This window comes from Phascolarctos cinereus, unplaced genomic scaffold (genome assembly GCF_003287225.1).
Source record: "Phascolarctos cinereus isolate Bilbo 61053 unplaced genomic scaffold, phaCin_HiC Scaffold_4;HRSCAF=312, whole genome shotgun sequence".
Classification (NCBI taxonomy): domain Eukaryota; kingdom Metazoa; phylum Chordata; class Mammalia; order Diprotodontia; family Phascolarctidae; genus Phascolarctos; species Phascolarctos cinereus.
The window spans coordinates 255,579,779-255,602,705 of NW_027555847.1; the positions used below are offsets into that span (position 1 = coordinate 255,579,779).

Consider the following 22,927-nt stretch of genomic DNA (forward strand, 5'->3'; position numbering starts at 1 on the left):
AGGTACTCCAGGTCAGGACTGGACTTACTGGGCTAAGGACAAGCTGCAAAGCAACGAACCAGTAAATCCAGAAGATTATCAAATTAATTATCAATTAATTAATTAATTAATTGTCAAATGCTTTCCATTGAGGACAGGACGAGAAAATATAGCATAGTAGGAATGATTAAATTTAGTTATTAGATGAAACTTCCTTGAAGAAGCGCAAGACTGATCTGTCACTGAATCCTGTTGACTCTTACTTTATGCTGTCTCTTTCATCCACCACAGCCTCTGTACCTTTCAACTCCAGGAGTTGGCAAATTACTTATCCCAGAGACAAATCTGGCTGGGCTGCCTGTTTTTGTAAGATCAACTGGAGAGCTAAGAATGGTTTTTCTTAGCTGGCAGTGTCTAGGGGCCCCACCAAAACAGATAGAAAGATGGGTTAGGTCCTCAGGCTCTAGTTAAATGACCCCTGATTATGCTCCTTAGTGGTCTTCATAGAATCAAAGATCTAGAGCTCGAAAAGGCCTCAGAGTACACTTAACTCTCCCCATTTTACAAATGTGTAAACTGAGGCCCAGGGAGGTAAATTGACTTTCTCAAGGAGTACTTTGTTGTCTGACCGGCTCAATCGGCTCACTTTGAAGACTCAAGACCAGCTTGATCTTCTATCTCGAATGCACATTGATGAGGCAGGAGGCAGGACGGAAGCAACTCCGTTTATTAGAGGCACAGTATTTTATATCTTTGACTCATGGGAACATACCCCAATGTTACAGCAGACAAAGCAACAACGTTTACATATCTTTACCTATAGGCAACACTGAGAAGTTTTCTCCTATGAATACCAATCAAAGTATCAACAAGCATATCTCTTTGCAGCATTATCCTGGCTGTGTCCTTCTCCCAGGCTGTTCCCATGAAAACACCTTGTACTTCTTGTTGCCGGAATGTCCCAATACTTGATACATGAACTAGCAATACTTGATACATGTTCATGCTAGAGCTAGCTGTGCTTGAGCTAGCAACATTGTTTATGGTTGAGCTTGCCTAGCCCTTCTTTCTGGGGAATAGAGAACAGATCCAGGCCAAGGAGCAAGCTCCTCACCTGAGAGGGCTTATACAGCCATCAGGGTCAGAGTCCTACTCACCTGTGGTCGTCTACATATGAAGTGCACAAGTGTCTGAGTACACTGTTAGTAAGGAAGTTAGGGACTTTCAGGTTGAGAGCCAAACCATACAATGAAGCCCACAGGCCAACACCTGAGAGGAGCTTTCCACTCATCAGTGAGGCCTTGTGAACCGTCTGTGGCCCACTACATCCTTACGGACTCCTAACATTTTGTGATAATTGTGCAATTATCATTCTATTGGTATTACACAGCACACAGAAAGTACATATCAGAGGCAAGATTTGAACCTAGGTCCTCTGATGACAGAATCAATATCTTTCCAATGTACTCTTACTCTACCTCCCTTTAGTATTTTTCCTTTCTAATCTAGCCTTTGCACTACTACCAAATTATCTTCTTAACTCTTATTCTAATCATGTTACTCCAGTGTTCAAAACTTTTCAGTGGTTCCCTATCACTTACAGAATAAAAACCAAATCCCTTACCCTGCAATTCAAAGCCTTTCACTGCTTCCCACAGGTACTCTTCACTCCCCAAGTTTACCCAATACTTCTTGCCTTTATTTACTGCTTCCTTCACTTGGAACCCCCTCCTTATTGACTATTAACATCCTACTTATCCTTTAAAACCCAGATCAAATGCCAGGTCCTTGAAAGTCTTCTTTATAACTTCTCCACCAGACTGATTCCCTCAACTGATTCCACAGCACTTTGCATTCCTTTTACACACTTGTCATTCTAATTTAGATTACATTCATCTATGTACATGTCCTTTAACCCAAACTAGCTAGACTGTAAACTCTTGGAGGGCAAAGATCTAGTATCTACCAGGTATTGGCACAGATGTAAGTGCTTAATCAATATTTATTGAATGAGTGAATAAATAAATGACTGTGATACAAGGGAAGGAAGTTGGGGGGAAGAGAATTGGCAGGACTCAAAAGAGAGGGAGAGAGAGATGGAGAGAGACAAACAGAGACAAAGACAGACAGCCAGAGAGAGATGGAGCTTTTTCTCCTTATTTCCTCTTGTAGCCTATGACATGGTGGGAGGCGGGGTAAAAAATCCATTCTCCATGACAATCAATGGAAAGAGGCCATTGTATATGCTTCATGGCATCATCCTTTACATAAGACAAGAGTAGATGTATTTTTTTATGGACTAGTCTGGATGCTGTATAGCCCAGACCTAGGGGAAATAAATTGGATAACCTTTTGAGTCTATAACACGACAGCCCAAACCAGAGTATTTTCACATCTTAAACATTGGACCAGCATATGCTGAGACAGCAGTGCCTCAATTTATGAAAACCCAGTACATGAAAATCTAACTAAAAAAATTAACAAATTGAAGGATGTTTCACACCATCAAAGGATTCATTTTCCAGGTTCTTGTAAATAACCTGCTGTCCTGCGGTTTTTAAAACATGAAATCATTTACAGATATGGATTCACAATTTTGGGGAGTATATCTATTATCTAAAACAAGATGAACATAAGTAAGCCTCTCAGAGGCTGCGAAGGATGACTATTTAATAGCAAATTTGCCTAGATAATCTTAGAATAAACCAGGCTGCCGAGATTGCAAATAGCAAGGGTAAAGTCTCAAAGTTGACTCCCAGCTGCAGCTGTCTATCCTAAATTTTCCTCAGAACAAAACACTAAGCCTGTTCAATCTCAAAGCTGACTCCCAGCAAAGATGTCCCAAAGCCCTATCTATGTACATTGAAAACCTTTCCCTCACTCTTGAGACTCTCAGAAACAATGGAAAGAATGTCTGAGAAATCAGAACCTTTGTTTCTTAATTCACTTCATCAAACTCTGAAAGGGGAAATTGTCCATTAAAGGCATTGTGGGCAGCCATTTGCATTCTCAGCACAAAAGACCCTCTTAGCAAAGTAGGTTTCCTAAGCTGCTCTTTACTAACTGTTCAGCTATTCCCTAGGGACCCAGCAAACACTTAGACACTCTAAGGTTTTGAAAGCTCATTTTAAGGGCTGCATGTGAAGTGGTCAGAGGGAACAGGAGGAAAACTCCCCATCCTCAAAACAAAGAGAACTCTGATTGTCTGGGGGATGGCATTGTTCCCTTTGTCTACCCAGAACAGCCTCCTGTCTATTTCAGGGATGGTCAGGGAGACTGACTTCCTATACACTGAATTTTTCCAGACCCCTTTTTTTTTAGAAAATTAAGGTTTTTAAGTGGGCTGACATCCCAGATTTCATTCTTGTACAACAATCTAAAACATGAATAATCATTATTATGATGAATAACCTTCCTGTAGTGTGTGTGTGTGTGTGTGTGTGTGTGTGTGTGTGTGTGTGTGTGTGTGTGTGTTTTCAATTCTGTCTATTCCCTGCACTGTAGGTTACTACTCTGGAGTCTATGTAAAGGAATAGAGATCATTTATGCTAATACATAATGGGTGATGTGGAAGGAAGAAAAGAGGGGTGTGCTGGCAATGATTGAAAAGAATAAGTTTGAATTCAGGTATGCATGTGTGAGTAAAGGGAGAGAAAGAGACATTAGATTCTGGAAATAGATGGACCTTTGTTGTTGTTCAGTTATTTCAGTCGTGTCCGACTCTTTGTGACCCTGTTTGAGGTTTTCTTTGCAAAGTTATGGGAGTGGTTTGCCATTTCCTCCTCCAGCTCATTTTACAGATAAGGAAACTGAGGCAAACAAGGTTAAGTTACTTGCCCATGGTCACACAGCCAAAAAGCATCTGAGATTAGATTTGAACTCATAAAGATGAGTCTTCCTGATCCCAAACCCAGTGCTCCACCCACTGTAAAACCTAGTTGCCCTATGGCTGGACCTTGAAAGTGATTTTATACACCCTAGGAAAACTCCTTTCTCTTTCTCCAAAAAAAAAAAAAGGATTTTCCCCCATTTGCCTCAATGCTACCAATGGAACAAAGCTTTCAGTTCCATTCTACCTCTGGCTACAGATACCACAAGGCACAAATATCCCCAGAAAGAGGGAATGTATTCACTTGCTAATATTCAGAACAAGATGTAAATAATAAATAACTGATATGGTCTTTCCCGAGTGCACATTTGAAGTGGAGGAATGTAACTCCTGAAGAATAGAGAAGTATGGACAGGGGAAAGGAATACAAAAGGGGGATTGGGGCTACAGAAAACCAACTCTATCTCCACCACAAATTTGCCCAGAATGAAGGACAATTAGAAAAAGAAGACAAGGCAAGAATGAGAGTGACTCCCAGGAAAGCAGTGGTTCAAAAAGTAATTTCACAGGGTCCTCCTTTTGAAGGGTCAGGAAGCCATTTGTCATATAATTCAGACAGACCTTAAGAAAGGAACCTGGAGAATCACATAGGAAGGGTCTAATTTCCTCAACAAATAGGAGAACTTTGAAACAGGTCTCTAGCCTGGAACCAAAAGTAGAATAAAATTAGGGAGAGACTACAGACATCTCAAAGTACTAGGAATGGGTACTCCAGAAAGAAGAATTCAGAACCACAGAAATCTTTGCAGATGAACCAGGTTGAAATCTATAATTGTACCTTGTGCTGCAACTGGCTAGAGTACTTATTGTTATATTTTCATTGTGAGCATTTAGACCTTGGAAATAGAAATTACTACAAATGAGAGCTTGCTTTATTATTTTGTTGATTATCTAGACTTAAGAAAGTGATGAAGAAAATGGTAATAATGAAGATTAAACTTGAAAATGTATGGTATATACTTGTTTCAGGAGAGCTAATTATTAAACATTTATCAGCATGCCTCTCACTGCATACTCATAGTAATTTGCCTACTCACATATTGAGTTTGTCCTCCAAGATTCCTCACACTGTAGGCATTTGTACACGTCAAATGGATGACCCTAATCCATCTGACGTGTACAAATGCGTACAGTGTGAGGATTCTTGGAGGACAAACTGTTGCTAGAGAAAGCTGCTAGAAGAAAGGGGTTATAAAGGGCCCAGTTTCAAGGTCGTAGGGGAAAAAGTCATCTCCATTCCAAGTCCTTAGTGGGTTACTAGAGCACAGCCCCCGACCCACAGTGTTTTGTCACAATTATGAAGAAAAGAAACAAAATACTGGCTCTTTTCTTTCTTTTACTTGCCTTCCATGACCTTTTCACCAACTAGCTCTTTAAAAAGATTATTAAGTATGATCCATTCCTGCTGCTGAGATGACACTTAACATTTTTGTGACCTACATTAACAGATCTCCCTACCAACTATGGAAATCAAAGTCCAATAAAAGAAAACTATTACTAATAATTAACCAGAAAAGACTGACTTCAGTGACTAGGAAGGAGAAGGAAGAAATTATAATACTCTTACTGGCGACCTGGTCAGTTTAGATTGTCCTGCTCCAAGACTGACCTGAAGAATTTACTGCTAGATGGAGCAGCTAGGTGGCACAGTGAGTATCAGAGGTGAAATTCAAATTCATTTCTACTGGACTTCAAGTCTATCACGCTAGACTCTAACACACCAGTACACCACAAAAGAATCTACATAGTAAGCACTTTTTAGCTCGTTCTATAGAGCAGGCAATACTTATCTAACCTCAAGTTTAGGTTGAAAAAATGTCAATATCTTTCAAAAAAAATTTTTTCCTATTCTCTTCCCCACTTCCACCCCTCCATCCATTTATCCTTCACATAACTGCTAGCCATAACGTTTGGAATGAATGTTGCCTCAGACAACATTATGAGCACCAGCCCTGGAGTCAGGAAGACCTGAGTTCAAATCTGGCCTCAGACACATAACACTTACTAGCTGTGTGACTCTGGGCAAGTCATTTAACCCCAATTGCCTAAAAAAAAAATTTACTGCTAGAAAAATGTGGAGAAATTTGGCTATTTTATAGCAAAAATTCAAATACCTTTCACTTTGGTAAATCCATCCTGGGATGCTAGTAGATTTGGAGCAGGAAAGGACAGCTGAAAATAAGCTAAGCTTGGAATCAGGAGAGACTTGCCTTTATGTTCTGTCTCTGATATTTACCAGCTGTGTGACTGTGGGGCAAGTCATTTCACTCTTGTGAGCCTCAGTTCATTCATCTGTAAAACAGTAGCTATTTTCATTGTTCCCATCTCACAGAGTTGTTGTAAGGATTAAGTGAGATAACATAAATAAAGTATTTTGCACATCTTAAATCACTATGTAAATACGAGAGATTGTGATTATCATGGACAAATCACAACCTCTGAGAGGCTGTCTCCTCATTTGTATAATCAGGGATAAAAATACACCACCTACTTCAGAGCTGTTGTAAGAAAAGTGTTTTGCAAACCTTACAGCACTGTGAAAATGTAAATTATTATTATTACCTAATCCAAATCTTTCATTTTACAGATGAGGCAATTGAGCTCCAGAGCAGGACAATGACTTGAGGTTATTTAGGAACATTCCACTAGACTTCTAGCCTAGGTCTAATGCTATTTCAGTTATTCATCTCCTGTGGGGTTGTTTTACAGTGTCTGTTAGCATGGGAATAACATCAAATCTTTTGAGAGATAGTTGAGTAGAATTGGTATGTTACATAAGCTCACAGAAGTTTCTAGTGTGTGATCTGAGTTAAAACATTCAATATGAGATCATTTGGGCTATTTGTAAAAAAATATATGTATTAAAATATTTTTAACAAATGACACTAAATCTTAAGACAATTTATTTGGTATGGAAGAGTAAAAAAGAACTTGGAAACCAACTCCATTACAAATTTTATGGCTTTGCAGGTTATGGGCAAAAATCATAATACTTATTGTTAGAATAAAGTTTCATTTGAGAATACTCTATTTGTCTAACACAATTTCATGAGGATTAGTAGGGAAATAAAACTACTATGCTGTTTGGGGCCTAGAAAAATACAATTTTATATAGAGAGAAGAAAATAGTTAAATCTCAGCCAATTAACAATTTTGTTGTTCAGTCTTTAGTTGTGTCCAACTCTTCATGACCCCATTTGGGGTTTTCTAGGCAAAGATACTGGACTGCTTTGCCATTTTCTTCTCTAGCTTATTTCAAGGATGAGGAAACTGAGGCAAATAGGGTTGAGTGATTTGTTCAGGGTCACAGACTAGTAAGTATCTGAGCCTGGATGCAAATGCAGGTATTCTGACTCTAGGGCTGGCACTCTAATCACTGCTTCACATAGCTGCCCCTAATTGACAATTACTGAGCAATAAAATAACAATAGTTAAATATATACATATGCATATTATTTGTGTGTGTGTGTGTGGGTAATTTGCAATGAAATTTACATACGTTAATTTAAGCCTAAGAACAACCCTTAGGGTTGGGGTAGGCACAATAACTATCATGTTATTGATACTTATTGACCATTTTACAGATGGACATACTAAGGCTTATAGAGGTTAAGTGACTTCTCCAAGGTCACACAGCTAGGGAATACCAGAGATGGAATTCAAATTAACACAGTATGCTACACCACAAAAGAACCTACCTACTAAGTGCTTTTTAGCTCTTTTTATACAGCAGGTAATACTTATCTAACCTCAAGAAGTTTAGGCTGAAGAAATGTCAATATCTTTCAAAAAAACTTTTTTTATTCTCTTCCCCACTTCCACCACTCGATCCATTTATCCTTCACATAACTGCTAGCCATAATGTTTGGAATGGATGTTGCCTCAGACAAAGTGAGACCTGGGAAAGACCTTAGCTCGAAAAAGGCCAAGGGTCCGCAGGGCCATCTCCAGTCATCCTGATCTGCATCTTGCCACTGGAACCAGATGGCTCCAGAGGAGACTGTGAGGCTGGTGACATTGCACAGCCCTGCCTCCCTCAGATCCCATCCACTTGCATGTCATGGCATCACCTTCCTGATGTCATGGTCCTCTTCAAGAACAAAGGACAAACAGCAACAGCTACAATGTTTATGCGTAGATTTTTGTCTTTATGTCTGTATTACAATTCCTGACAGATAAACGACATTTATTTAATAAGTATTTGTTTGATTGAATTGAAAATGCCAATGTTATTCTATTCAAAAATCTTTGGTGACTCTCTACCAATTGGATCAAATTAAAACTCTTTAGCCTTGCATTCTGGGCCTTCCACAATCTGATGCCACTCTACCTTTCCACTCTTTTGCCACTCACCTCCACATCTGCCACATTCCAGCCAAACTCAGCAACTCCCTGTCCCTGAACACATGTGCTCCCACATTCACTTTGTCTTATTTTTTTTTTCTATCACAGCAACCCAGAGGACAGACTTACCAGCCCTTCTTCACTACTGGTCTAGCTAGCGATCAGGAAGCATCCTGACTTTACAGCCCTGGGAGCAAACAAATGGAGCAAACAGCTGTTTGCAAGCTGCATTATCCACAGGCAGCTGTCTCTCTCGTTTAAGAGTTCTTCATCCTGTGTGCTCCTAAATCTTCTCCCAACTAATTACTTCAGAGCATATTTGTATTTTCTTTGCTAATGGCTTTTTAGTGTCTGGCCAAATGATACTCTCAGGTCTGAGCTCATTCTTTTTAAGGATTTTATCCATGTGAACCTAAGAATGGATCAACTTAATCCCTTACAGGGATAGATAGAAGGTTTTGAATTCAGGTTCTGATAGTACTCGTTGGGAGGTGTGAAGGGGGAATCTTCAGCTAGAACAATCAGGCAGTTGTAGATTTCATTATTGCACACTTCCCTCTTCTGATATATTTCAGAATTGTAAACTTATTTAAGGTTTACAAAATGTTTTCCTTGAAAATATTATGAACCCCATCTTGTTGTTGTTCAGTCCTATCTGACTCTTATGACCCCATTTGGGGGTTTTCTTGGCAAAGATATTGGAATGGTTTGCCATTTCCTTTTCCAGCTCATTTTACAGATGAAGAAACTGAGGCAAATAGGGTTAAGTGACTTGCCCAGGGTCTTGTGGTAAGCATCTGAGACCAGATTTGAACTCATAAAGATAAGTCTTCCTGACTTCAAGCCCAGCACTTTATCCACTTCACTACCTAACTTCCCAACCCCATTTTATAGATGTGGAAATGATCTGAGAGATTAAATGACTTGTTCATAATCATATAGCTAAGAAAATGTCAGGGCTAGGGCCAGAACCCACATCTTCTAGCTACCAAGTCCAATGCCTTTTCCATTGTTATGCTGCTTCTAAGGTATGTTTGAGCCTATCAACAGTACAAGCCATAATCTCAGACTCAGATATCTATTTACTATGATAAAGACACAAGGAAGAAACCTCATAGCCAATTTCCTCCCAGCACAACCTGCTTACCCTTTTACTCTGTAGTTTCTCAGAATTAAGCTAAGTGGACTTTTGGGAGCCAAGACGTCAGAGTAAGCAATAAATTACTGTAGCTCTCCCATATTCACCTCCAAACAACCAAACAACCATAAAATAGTGCCCTAGAACAAATCTGGGAACAGTGGAGCCCACAGAAAGACAAGTAGATTGGGTTTTTAGCCTGGGAGACTTGGAGGATCAGCAAAAAATGTTGGGTAAAAGGGGAGCATATTCCAGGAAAGGAAGCATCCCAGCAAGCCAGCAGCAAGCCCCACCTCAGCAAACCAGTGGGAGATCCTGAGCCCCAGTGTGGTGGAGCAGGCAAACACCACCCCCCTCCATTACTAACCCACCATGTGCCTTAGCATAGCCAAGGGAACCAGCAGACTCCATCCCTGAGAACCACCACAAGCTTTGGTGCAGTCCCAGACAGACATTCTCCAGCAGCAGGACCTCCACATGTTTCAATGCAGTCCAGGGCAAACAGGCAACCTTTAGGGGCCAGACCTCCATGTGCTTCAGTGTAGCCCCAGGGAAACGCAGAAAAACTCCACTGGACCTAAGCACATGCCAGACACCACCACAAGAAACCCAGCTCAGCACCAGGTAAGCTGCCAGACCCCTACAGCTTCCAGCAGCACCCCCACCCCCCCTCACAGTGCAGCACCAGACACAAGGGTCCCTTGTGGGCCTCAGGGCAAGATCAGTGCAGCACCACTAGGTAAACAGTCAAGGGCAACCCTTGGCACAAGAAGCCTGAGATTGTACTCCTTTTACCCTGGAAGCAGAGCTCAAATTTAAAAGAAAGTTAAAAGGCCAAAAAAAGATGGGGGTGGGGGATTAGCAGGGGAAAGAAAGAATCTGACCATAGGAAGTTATTCTGGTGACAGGGAAGACCAAGAAACAAACTCAGAAGAGGACAACGATGTCAAAACACCTATGGGCAAATTCCCAAAGAAAAACAGGAAGTGGTCCCAAGCCCAGAAAGAACTCATAGAAGAGCTCAAAAAGGAGTTTGAAAATCATACAAGAGAGGTAGAAGAAAAATGGGGGTAAGAAATGAGAGTGATGCAAGAGGATTGTGGAAAAAGAGTCAATAGCTTAGAAAACTGCTTAAAAAGTAGAATTGGCCAGATGGAAAAGGAGATTTAAAAAAATCTGCTGAAGAAAACAACTCCTTAAAGAGTACAATTGGCCAAATAGACGAAAGTACAACAGCTAATTGAGGAAAATAACATCTTAAAAGTTGAAATTGGGTAAGTGGAAGCTAATGACTCAATGAGATACTATGAATCAATTAAAAAATTCAAAAGAATGAAAAAACTGAAGAAAATGTACAATACCTCATGGGAAAAACTGACCTGGAAAATAGATCCAGGAAAGATAACATAAGAATCATTAGACTACTTGAAGACCATAATCAAAAGGAGGACCTGGACAGCATCTTTCAAGAAATTATCAAGGAAACCTGCCTTGATGTGCTGGAACCAAAGGGCAGAATAGGCATTGAAAAAATCTACTGATCACCTCAGGAAAGAGATCCCAAAATGAAAACCCCAAGGAACATTATAGCCAAATTTTAGAACCATCGAATCAAGGGGAAAATAATGCAAATGGCCAAAAAGAAGCAATTCAAATATCAGGGAGTCACAATCAGGATCACACAGGACTTAGCAGCTGCAACATTAGAAGACTAGAGGTCATGGAACATGATATTCCAGAGGGCAAAGTAGCTAGAACCACAACCAAGAATCACCTGGCAAAATTTAGCGTAATACATCAAGGGAAAAAATGGTCATTCAATAAAATTGAAGGATTTCAAGCCTTCATAAAGAGAGATCAGAATTAAACCAAAAATTTGACCTCCAATATCAAGACCCAAGAGAAACATAAATAGATAAAAAGAGAAAAGAAAATGGAAGGGATTCAATAGAACTGAACTATTTACATCCCTACGTGGGAAGATGATACTTGTAACTCTTAAAAATTCTATCACTAACAGTACAGATAGAAGGAATAAACATAGACAGAGGGTATGGGTATAAGGTATATTTGAGGGAATGACATAAAAATAATTAAGGGATGAGAAAGAGGAGTACAATGGTACAGAAAGAAGGGAGAGGTAGAATGGGTAAATTATCTAACATGAGAGGAAAGACCTATTACAGTGGAGGGAAGATGGTGGAGGAGGGTGATGGGCATTGCTTGAACATTACTCTCATTAGTATTAGCTCAAAGAGGGAATAACATACACAATCAGATGAATAAAGAAATCTCTTACCTAACAGGGAAGTAGGAGGAGAGGAGATTAAATAAAAGAGGGGAGGGACTGACCATAGAGGGGGCAGATCAAGGGAGATGGTAGACAGAAGCAAAACATTGGTGATGTGGGAAAGAGTGAAAGGAGACAAAGAACAAGCAGGAGGAAGAATAGGATGGAAGGAAATACATAGGTAGTAATCATAATGGTGAATGTGAATGGGATAAACTCTCCCATAAAATGGAAATGGTTAGCAGAGTGGATGAAAAAAACATTATCTACAATATGTTGCTTACAAGAAACACATTTGAAGCAGACACACACGGAGTAGAGGAAAACCTGAAAAGACTTGTACAAACTAATGCAAAGTGAAATGGACAATATCAGCAACATCATGTGGTGATCCACTATGAATGACTCCGTTTTTCTCAGCAACACAATGATCCAAGACAAGTACAAAGGACTCAAGAAGGAAAATGCTATCCATATCCAGATGAAGAACTGATGGACTCAGAATGCAGACTGAAGCATATTTTTTTCACTTACTTTATTATTTCTTGTGGGAGTTTTTTTTAACTTTTGATCTGTTTCTTCTTCCACAACCACGATGAATATGGAAATGTTTTACATGATAACAAAAGTATAAACTATATCAAACTGCCTACTGTTTTCAGAATAGTGGAAGGAGAAAAATGTAAAATTTGAAATCTTATAAAAATGAATGCTAAAAATTTTTGATTTGTAATTGTCGGAAAAATAAAATATTATTTAAAGTAAAAAAAAAAGAATTAAACTGAGTGGAAATATGGCATATGAGACAGAGTATTGGATTTGAATCATTGTTCCACTACTGGCTATTTATAGAACCTTGGGTAAGTAGTGTTATGTTCCACTCTGGGACTCAGTATCTTCACTTATAATAATGAAAGTTTTGAAGTAGGGCTTTCTAAAGTCCCTTCTAAAGCTATGTGATGTGACCTATGACCTCATATATGCTATCCCAATCATTGATAAACTAGCTCCTTTCTCCCTGGGTCCCCTAATAACCCTGGTTAAATGCATTTGAGGGTTCAGGCACCTGTGCAATTAGCCTCCAACTTGGCCTACCTGTTTTCCAGAACTAGTGAAGCAAGAAGGTAACCTGGGTCCTTTCCTGAATGCTGAGCAAGACATCATACATATTCTCTATGAGGTCACTAGGTGGTATAGTGGATAGCATGCTAGATCTTAAATCAGCAAATACTATACTGCAAGTTAGCCTCTATGCCTCACAATGCCTCATTCTCTTTATTATAAAATGTCATTTTTTCCTTTTTTAAAAATAAAATTGCATTGAAATCTTTTGATTTCATATTGTCTAAATATCCCCCTACACCCCTCTACCTTGCCCCTCCCAAAGGGTCATCCTTTATGAGAATTTTTTTGGGAAGAGGAAAAAACAAAACAAAATTGATGGACTCATCAAAAACAAATCCTAGATTATATGCAATGTTACATACTTGTGCACTCCAAAATTCTACAAAAGTCAAAGGCCGGTCAAAATGAGGTTCTTAATGAGAGCTTTAAAGATTAGCATTCTCTAGTGTTAATTAATATGGCCTTTACCTTGTCAGAGATCTTTTTTTCTCTTGTGGAATCAGCTATAATTACTTTCATATAGTGCACATTTTTTCTTTTGTGAGCTAGGACTGAAGGAAATGTCTAATACACCACCTTCTTGGTGATGTGACCTTGGATGTTCTTTTGAAAAATTAAATTGTAATACCTATCTGATTCTTGTTGAGAAATGAAAATCAAACACTCCTTCTTGTGGTAAAACAATAGAGAATTTGTAAGAAATGTTAAGGAAAAGTAGATAGGGAATAATTAAATCCATGACATTTCCCATTAGTTCAAATTCACTTTTAGTGAGTAGAGTAAGGAGAAGCCGTATGAGGGCAAATAGGTCAGGTAAGGGTCTTAAATTCATGACACAAGAGGCATGGTTAAAGAATTGGGAAGTGTTAGGCCTAGAAGGACACAACAGCTGTCTTCAAATAGAAACCTCTATTACTTCCACAACTCTGTTGTCTCATACATACACACCCAAGCTGACTTTCAAATTCTTCATTTATGCTACAGGAATATATTAGATTATAAGCTCCTTGAGGGCAGGGACTTTCACTTGTCTTTGTATCTCCAAAGTACTATTAAAGCACAGTGCCTGACAGAAATTAAGTGCTTAATCATAACTGGTGTACTTTCCTGGATTATTACCAAGGCATAGAATAATTTTGGGCTGTTTTGGAGCTTTTTCTGTTCTCTGAAATAATACAACTGGACAGTTTCCAATTCTCATTCACTGGGTCTCGTCTTTTTTTTTTTACCAGTAATTAATGATTTTTCCCAAGTTCAAAATTTGCCTCAGACATTTAATAGTCATGTGATCTTGGGCAAGCTACTTAACCTCTCAACCTTACTTTCTTCATCTGTAAAATGGGGATGATACCTATTTCATAGGGGTACTGTGAGGATCAAATGAGATATGTTAAGGGCTTTGCAAACCTTAAAGCCCAACACAAATACTAGCTATTATAATTTAGCCTCTATATAAAGGTACTTAAAATATTGCCTACTTTTTCTCAAGAATGACTCATGTTTTGAGCCCAGGTGACTAAAAAAAATGGTGCTAACACCACCAGAAACAGGGAAGTTATGAAAAAGTTTTAGAGTGAAGATGACTGCAGTTTTGCACACGCTGAGTCTTGGGTGGCACAAATGGGTAGAGACAATTAAGATCAGAGGAGGGTGTATGATCTACATAGAGATGGGCATTGCAGTCATGGGAATAGCTAATGTGACCGGGTGAAAGAGTTGAGAGAGAGAAGGAAAAGGTGATTTTTGCCTTGGTTTAGAATTATGTTCAAATGGTTCACCAAGCACTTTGGATATATTTAGGCTTCCGTCAGTATTACAGATATCTTCCCCACTCCCAATAGCAGGCTCTTTCTTCCACTTCCAGGATTCATTCCATTGTTATCCCTCCCTTTTTTTCTACTGTGAACTTAATCAGAAAACCTCACAAAGCAAAAATTTTTTTTTGTTTATTTTAAGAAAAGTCATAGTAATAGATTTGGACACACTTCTAGAGGACAAAAAAATAATATACGAATTTGAAGATGGCAGAATGAACAAGGATAAAAAAATTAGCCCCAATAAAGACAAAAACTTCACACCACGTGAGATTTTCTTATGTAAACAGAAAAGAGCTGAGCATAGTGATTGAAAGACATGGAGCCTCCTTCTGCTTTATTCTTTGCTTTCTTTCTGCTTTGTTCTTGGGGAGCACAGGTCTGCCCACAGGTCCTGCCTAGCCTAAGGTTAATTTTGTTCAAGAATGGAGAGAACATAACGTACAATGGAGTATACTCTGTATTGATTTAACGTCTTGGTCAAAAGCCATTATCATTGCTAAGGGAAGCTCTAAGGAAATATAACTTGAGAGTATAATGTTGCCTTGGGTGAGGTTTTAAGTAGCTTTAGTGAAATATTCAGTCGATAAATGGACTTAGAGATAATTGTTCCCTACAATAACTATTCTCTCCGTCAAGGATGATTTCCTGAAGTGCAATTCAAAGTGAAATTATTATCCAATATCTGATAACTAACACTGCTGTGCAAAAGTTACCGATTGCTGTGATGTGATGGTTGAAGGCAACCAAGCTATAGTTTGGGGCAACTTAAAATTGGCACAAAAAAAAAGAATAGAAACATACTTTAAAAAATTCTTAACGTCATTAGAAGGCTACTTGACAGTCATGTTTATTAGCATGGACACACACTATATGCCCTGCTCAGTTCAGCAAGCATGTATTAAGTTTGTTTAATATGCAAGGTCGTGCTAGGGGTACAAAGGAAAAAAAAAGTTACTGCCCTCAATGAGCTTACATTCTATTGAGTAGTCTTTTTCAAAAGAGCAAGGGCTGTCTTTTACTTTTCTTTATATCCCCAGCTCTAAAGTGAAGTGCCTGGCACATAATGCTCTCTTAATAAATGTTTTTGACTGAGTTATTGACTGAAGTCTCCTCTTGCCCTGGCTGAGGAGTACAAGTAAGGAGGAGGGGGAGGGGGAGGTAAAAAAGTCTAGCTCCATAACCAAGGAAAAACAGAAATCTCAAAATCTAACCTATTCCCAGAATCCCAAAATCATGGAACCCTAATATCCCTGAATTAGAAAAGGCCTCAGAGATAATCCTTTCCTCAAAGAGAAGGGCAGTGAAAGGGAGCTGTCAATTCTCAAAATCTTAATTGGGGGAAGGGTGGATTGTCAGGGACAGAGGAAAAGGAAGAAAAGGGATGAGGGGAGGGGGAGTACATGAATGAAACAAGATAAGGTTCTGACAATAGCAGTTCTCAGAGTGTGGTCCTTGCGACCCAAGACCCTTTTCAGGAGTCCTCAAGGTCAAAATTATTCTTATAATAATAGTAAGACATTATTTGCCTATTAAAATACTCCTCCCTTTTCCAATTGCATATTTGTGGGAGTCCAGATTTTCTTTATATTCTTCAACCAAAACAATCCATCACAACAGATTGAATGCAGAAGTAGATATGGGAATCCAGCTGTGTTCTATTAAGTCAGACATTAAAGAAATTTTCAAAAACATTAAAGAAATGCCACTATTCTCTAATTTTTTGTCTTGGAAAATATAGCTATTTTTTCATAAAATTATGTTAATAGGTAATGGGTTTAATTAGTTAATAAATATTTTTAAATATTGAAAGTTTAAAATTCTAATATAGTAAATAGCAATAGATATAACCCTTTTAAACAAAAGTTCTTTGGAGTCCTCAATAATTTTTAAGAGTATAAAAGGATCCTGAGACCAAAAACTTTGAGAGCACCTGGTATAGTAAATAGCATTCTGGATGTGAATTCAGAAGGGCTTGGGTTCAAATCTCCTTTTATTTTACACTCGTCTAAGGTGAACAAGGCAAATGTCTTCCACTAATACCAAAGACTGGAAAGATTCAAGCTGGTATCAGTTGTAGCCATGGGAAACCTGGGGTCTGGACATTAAAGATGACTTCCAAGGTCTAGGACCCTATAGTAAGATAGAATTCCCTGGCTCTAGTCTTGGTTACAATCTTGAAAAGCAAGGTAGTGTAATGGAAAGAGGCCGAAATCTAGAGTCAGAAAAGCTGTATTTGAATCCTTTGTAATTTTGAGTAAATCACTTTACCTTCCTGGGTCTCAATTTCCTCATCTGCAAAATAAGGGGGTTGAATTTGATGGGTTCTAAGGTTCCCCTCCAGCTCTAAATCTAAGGTTCCCCTCCAGCTCTAAATCATAGGATGGTCCTTTTATGGTCTATGAGAATGAGTATCAGATGAAAATATTACAGCCACTACTTAAGGGTGCTTTGGTCTAATGGATTATTGAATGGTCTACTATGAGCCCAACACTGTTATTTTGTATAAATTTCTTTGTATTGGTATTCCTCTCAAACCACATTTAATAGGCTTTGGAACCAATTATAACACATGGCACTGGGAGAAGGAAAGAAGGAAGGAAGGAAGGAAGGAAGGAAGGAAGGAAGGAAGGAAGGAAGGAAGGAAGGAAGGAAGGAAGGAAGGAAGGAAGGAAGGAAGGAAGGAAGGAAGGAAGGAAGGAAGGAAGGGAGGGAGGGAGGAGAGAGGAGGAAAGGAAGGAAGGAAAGAAGGAAATTCTCCTAACTCTTGAAATTGTCTGTAGGCAATGGATTTTGCTGAGTGACATGTAGAGCTAGTTCCTAACTAGGCATTCGGTTCTGCACGATAATGATAACAGTAAGATCTAAATGGAAGAAGAATATTGAATAGAAGCAATCTTCAGGAATATGCTAGTCTAGTACACAGATGTTCCTGGTAATTTACCTCGTAAGAGTATGCTTTCCCAATTCCATCTCCAGCACCTGTGATCACTGAAAAAGGAGAAAATAGTTTAGAGCATTTTAAACCTCATTTCACATCCAAATTTTTTATTCTGCCTCTGCAGAATTTCCTTCATCTCTATTTCCATTCTACATTTGATAGCCCATAGCTCTCCCTTCACTGCAGCTGCCTCCCTCTCTGAACTATGTGATTAACATTAATAGCCATCTCACCTCCCCTTACAAAAAGGTTAAAAATGTTGGCGGAGATGGAGACATTCCAAAAAGAGGCCATCTCAGGCTCAAGGAACATTCTATTCAGATGAGGGACTCAACAGTGATAAAAAGAAGTGATAAAAACAGAAGAACCTGCACTCCCTCAAGGGCAAGTATTGGGTTTTCATTATCTGTATTGGTTCACATTGTAGTGTCATTTTAAGAACAACTGAGCCATTCATTTGTTTGAAAAATAGTTTTCCTTTTCACAGGCCCTGTCCATAATCTAGTACAAAGAATAGATGGAGGAGGGAATCTCAGTATATTGGCAGACAGTAACAGAATGCTAGGATCATAGATTTAGAGCCAGAGGGGATTTAGAGATCCACTCAATCCATTCCTCTCATTTTACAGATGAGGAAATTAAGGCCCAGAGAGGAGAAGTGACTTTGTACAAAGTTACACAGTTCATTAGTGGCAAAAATCATTTTCTCTGTCAGTTTCTCTGACTCCACATCCAATTTCCTTCCACTGAACCACTCTGCTTTCCTAGAAATGTAACAGACAGGGAAAATGAGTAGGGGAGAGGGGAAAAAGGGAAGGGAACAAGCATTCATTAAGCACCTACTATGTGCCAGTCACTGTGCTGAGCACTTTACAAATATTATCTCATTTGATCCTCATAATAACCCTGGGGAGGTAGTTGCCATTATGATCCCCATTTTACAGCTGAGGAAACTGAGGCAGACAGGAGTTAAATGCCTTGCATTCACACAGCTAGTAATTTTCTGAAGCCGATTTTGAACTCAGGTCTTCCTGACTCCAAGCCCAGTGTTCTAGTCACTATGTCACCTAGCTGCCCAGGGTCACACAGCTAGTAAATATCTGAGATAGGATTTAAACACTGATCTTCCAGATTCCAAGTCCATTTTATAGAGGAGAAAACTCTGGCTCAGAGAGTTTAACTGTGACTTGTCCATGGTCACACAGCTAATAAGTATCAAAGGCAAGATCCAAACACAAGTTCCTCAACTCCAGGTCCAGGACTCTGATTATCTTACTATTGCAATATTGTGATAATCACCAGATTCTTATCTATTTGCTTAAACATGTCGACTAGATTGACTATCACTTACAGGCTATATGATAAGAGATTGACTTATCCCGCATTTAGAATGGAATTTCCTTTTCTTAGAGTGATTCTATAATCTTTCCTAAATCAAGGTTAATATCAGCAGAAGTGTTCTGCAAAGCTCTCTACCTGCATAATCCAGGGATATAACATCTTCAACATCCAATTTGGCCATTTCATCCATTATAAATTACTGCTGTAGTATCTTTTTGATGACACTCATTTTAAACTTGCTTCCCATTCAATTCCATCTAAATTATTTCTCTTCTCAAACACTAAAGAAACAGGTGAAGATGATGCTTTGGAAGTACAGTTTTGCTGCTTTTTGCTCTATTATTTTCTTTTAGATTCTTAAGCTACTACCTTAATTCCAAGTAATGTATGAACCATTGGTTTTAAGTTTCTGGTACTGTGTGGGTCTGTATAGTGTAATATTTCATTCAAAACTTAAAGGATCAACGATTTCTTGGCTGTAGGTACTTCTCCCCCTCCATGAAGATCACCCTTGCTCTCTGCATCTTCTCCCTCCCCCCCACATACAAATACCAAATGCCTTAGCAGAGGCAGGCTCTCTCAGTGACTTAAAAAATCACACCCTGCTGACCACTCTTCTCTCCTTAGAGGTGTCAGGCTGAACGAACACTGGTTAGGCACATTATAGTGGGAATTCCTTTCATATATGTGTCGGGTTAGTTTCTGATGTACCTTCTAACGCTGGAATTCTGGGATTCATCATGGTGTAGAGTTGTCTAAGCAAAGAGACCTGGCGATGATTTATGAATCTGTTATTTAAGATTCAACTTGGCTACATTCAGAGAAACTCTTAACCAGGAGAGGTTCCAAGATAATGAATATAGATAATATTAACCAGGATAATGAATATTAAAAACTGTTCTTTGAGCCAAGCCATCCATCAAATTGCACTATTTTCTAAATTTTCAGGGAGGGAGTGAGTGTGTGTATTGTATGTATGTGTGAGTGTGTATGTATCTATATATTTTTACTTATTTTTGCTGGCACCTATGATTTCATTGGCATAGAAAACTGGGGAAGAAACTTCCTCTGTCAATGCAGATCAGCTCAGATTTGGTTTAGCCAATACCTGTCAATGACAGCACTAAGTCATCCTGACTCTGAGGCTAGCTCTTAACCATTATGTCATAGTACCTCTCATGTGTGTATGTTTTATGTGTATACATAGACACACACACATGTGTGCACAAACACACACAGAGAGACATGAGAGGTAGCCTGGTATAAGTGGATAGAGAGCTGTCATTAAAGCCCCAAACAAGTCCTGACTCTGTCTTGTCCTGGCTGTGTGTCCCTCATCAAATCACTTAAACTTTTACTGCTCTAGACTCTAGTGCATAAGGATTCCTGTAGGCTACATATTGCCATTTTAAGAATGTCTAGATTTTGTTGTATTGTAATAGCTATATTTTATTGTATTTTTATTTCATTTGTTAAATATTTTTCAATTACATTTTTTTATGGTTCAGGCTGCACTTGGGAAGGTTGTGAGCAGCCTTCTTGATACCATTGGCCTAGGCAGCCAACCCTCTAAAACTACAAATTACAGAGAATATGCCAACCTAGATTGGTAGAGGGGGTTTCCTTATTTGAGAATTCTGCATTCCAATTAAATCATAGGCCAGTCAGTCTCTTTATACAGCTAGAGATATTCATGTGTGTTATTTCATTTTGTATCTTAACTCTGCACTATGGCTTTTCAGAAGAGATAGAATACCATAAAATGGTAGATATTATCTTGGTAGGAGAAGGGGTTTGGATGCTGGAAATCAACCTATTTAACCAGTTAGCCTAAAAAGAATATAATCTTCCCCTAATGTGGATAAGGAATAAATCCAGAAAATGCAGTGATTCAATTACATTAATTAACAATAACAGTCCATTAGCTCATTTATTCCAACAATGTTCCCATGAAAAGTCATCCTCCTTGCTAAGGCTGTGTAGAATTACTCTTAATTCATATATTATGGATTGTTTCTTCAAGTTTTTATTTATTCTTAGTCACTGGCTTTGTTTGGTACCTAGCTTCAGGAGCCAGCTCTTGCCTGGCCTACATCATCACATTGGAGAAAAGTCTTAGGAAGTATTATTCAAAATACATGATTTTAAAATACAGCCTCAGCCATGTAGTTAGAGTTTTATTATGACCTGGTAGCATCTGATCAACATTTTGTACAAGAAATAAACTACATGACTAGAGAGAATTGCTAGCCCTAATATCTTAATTTTCAGAGCTGGAGATTGGCTGACTAGTCTTGTTCATAAATAGGATAAAAAGAGACAAGTTGACTTAAGAGTATCTATTTCCAAATATTTAGAGTTAACACATCTTGTAATTTTTTATCTTTCTCATAAAATCAGAATCTTAAAGCCGATTGAAAAGAACCTTAGAGATCAACGAGTCCAATCCCCCCAATTTTATAGTTGTGAAACTAAGGCCCAGAGAAGGAAAATCACTTGCCTGAAGTCATACCACAAGTTGGTGATGGACAAAATGCTGAAGGACTATCCTGTGTTGTCTTAAATCTCAACCCACTGTTCTTTTCATAACACTGCCCTGAATTTTATCCTCATAGTTCCTTTCAGAAGCCAGGCATCTATAGTATAATGGAATAAATATCAAAACACCTGGATTCAAGTACTAGCTATGTCACTTTCTAGCTATGTGATATGAAGAAAGTAATTTCATCTCAGTTTCCTCATCTGTAAAATGAAGGGATTGGATTCAAATGTCCTAACATCATTAGGGAAATCTAGGGACTTATTGGACAGAGCCCTGGACTAGAATCCAGAGAGGCCTGAGTTCAAATTAGCTGCGTGACCATGGACAAGCTACTTAGTTACCTCATCTGTAAAATTTGTATAATAGCACCTACCTCCCAGGATTGTTATGAGGATAAAAATGAAATCTTTGGAAGGCATTTTGCACATAGTAGGTGCTAATAAATGCTTGTAAATCAAAAGTAAAAATCTGAGGTGTCCTTCAGCACCAATGTTCTAGAATCTTTTCTATCCTCTTTTTCTTTCTCTACCTTCTACTTTAAGCCATAACTTCCTTAAAAATGAAAATAACCTGAGTTACATGCTCTGTTCTTAATAACTTCGCCTAACTCTTGAGATTAAAATATCAAGAACATAAGCAATAGCTAACATTGAGAAATATGAACTCTTTTACCTGCCCATTCTCCCATTGATCGAAAGAAAGACTTTGGCAATGGATTCCATAAACGCAGGAGAAAATATTTGAAGAACTTCACACACTTCAGCAAATAGTTCAGACACACCAGTGCCCCTACAAGGATTAAAAGTTGATCCTGAATTTCACCCATGGCCAACCTGGATTGTGAATGTTGATGAAATTCTAACACTGACTGCCGTGCAGCTGAGTTTGAGGTCAACACCAAAAAAAAAAAATGCGTCCAGTGAAAAGTAAGGTCAGATGAGTTCCTCCCACTGACCCATAAAAGATCACATTGAAATAACCCTTTCACATCAGACTAAGATTCACTGACTATTGGAGTGGCCAGAAGGTTTTTTTAAGGGATTATGGGTAGGGGCAAAATAGAAGAAAAGGGAGCCTGATCATGGATAAAACGGTGGCCTGTGATTTGTCTCCCAGAAATGGGAAACTGAAAAGTACAAATAAAGAAGTGCCTTGCAATAGGACAGAGAGAACTTGTCTATCATGAGGCTCTGATTAGGATGTAGCAATTCATTTTTTACTCAAGGGGAATGAATGTTATCTGAAAGGAGGGTAAAAATGATGTTGAATAGAATTCAGTGAGCTAAGGTTCCTAGGTACCAACCTCACACACACACACACACACACACTTTATTAGAAGAGGGAGCAGAAAAGGGAAGAAGTGTTAGCATTGAAATTTGATTTACATTTATAAGCTGGTATGGAGATTTCCCTGAGTAAACTTAAGAGGATGTTCTCATCCAAGAAGTTTCCAGGAGAAGAGATTATAGGATCAGTGAAGGACTTTTTTATAGCTGGAAGGGGCAAGAAAAGAGAGGAAGACAG

The 22,927-nt window shown here is 38.7% G+C and overlaps 1 protein-coding gene across 5 annotated transcripts in view; it reads right to left on the reverse strand.

Moving 5' to 3' along the window:
• The window catches only part of HSD17B3 (hydroxysteroid 17-beta dehydrogenase 3), a 67,432-nt gene extending 45,006 nt beyond the window's left edge, over positions 1-22,426 (reverse strand). Inside the window, exons 1-2 of one of the 5 annotated variants that reach the window (XM_078153004.1) lie at positions 22,076-22,426; positions 17,524-17,570 (exon numbers count right to left, since the gene is read on the reverse strand). In XM_078153004.1, the coding sequence (XP_078009130.1) occupies positions 17,524-17,570; positions 22,076-22,229 (201 nt within the window). In that variant the 5' untranslated portion in view covers positions 22,230-22,426. The remainder of the gene's footprint in view (positions 1-17,523; positions 17,571-22,075) is intronic. The other 4 variants (XM_078153005.1, XM_078153003.1, XM_078153002.1 and 1 more) reach the window with 4 other exon arrangements.
• Between the last annotated feature and the right edge of the window lie 501 nt (positions 22,427-22,927).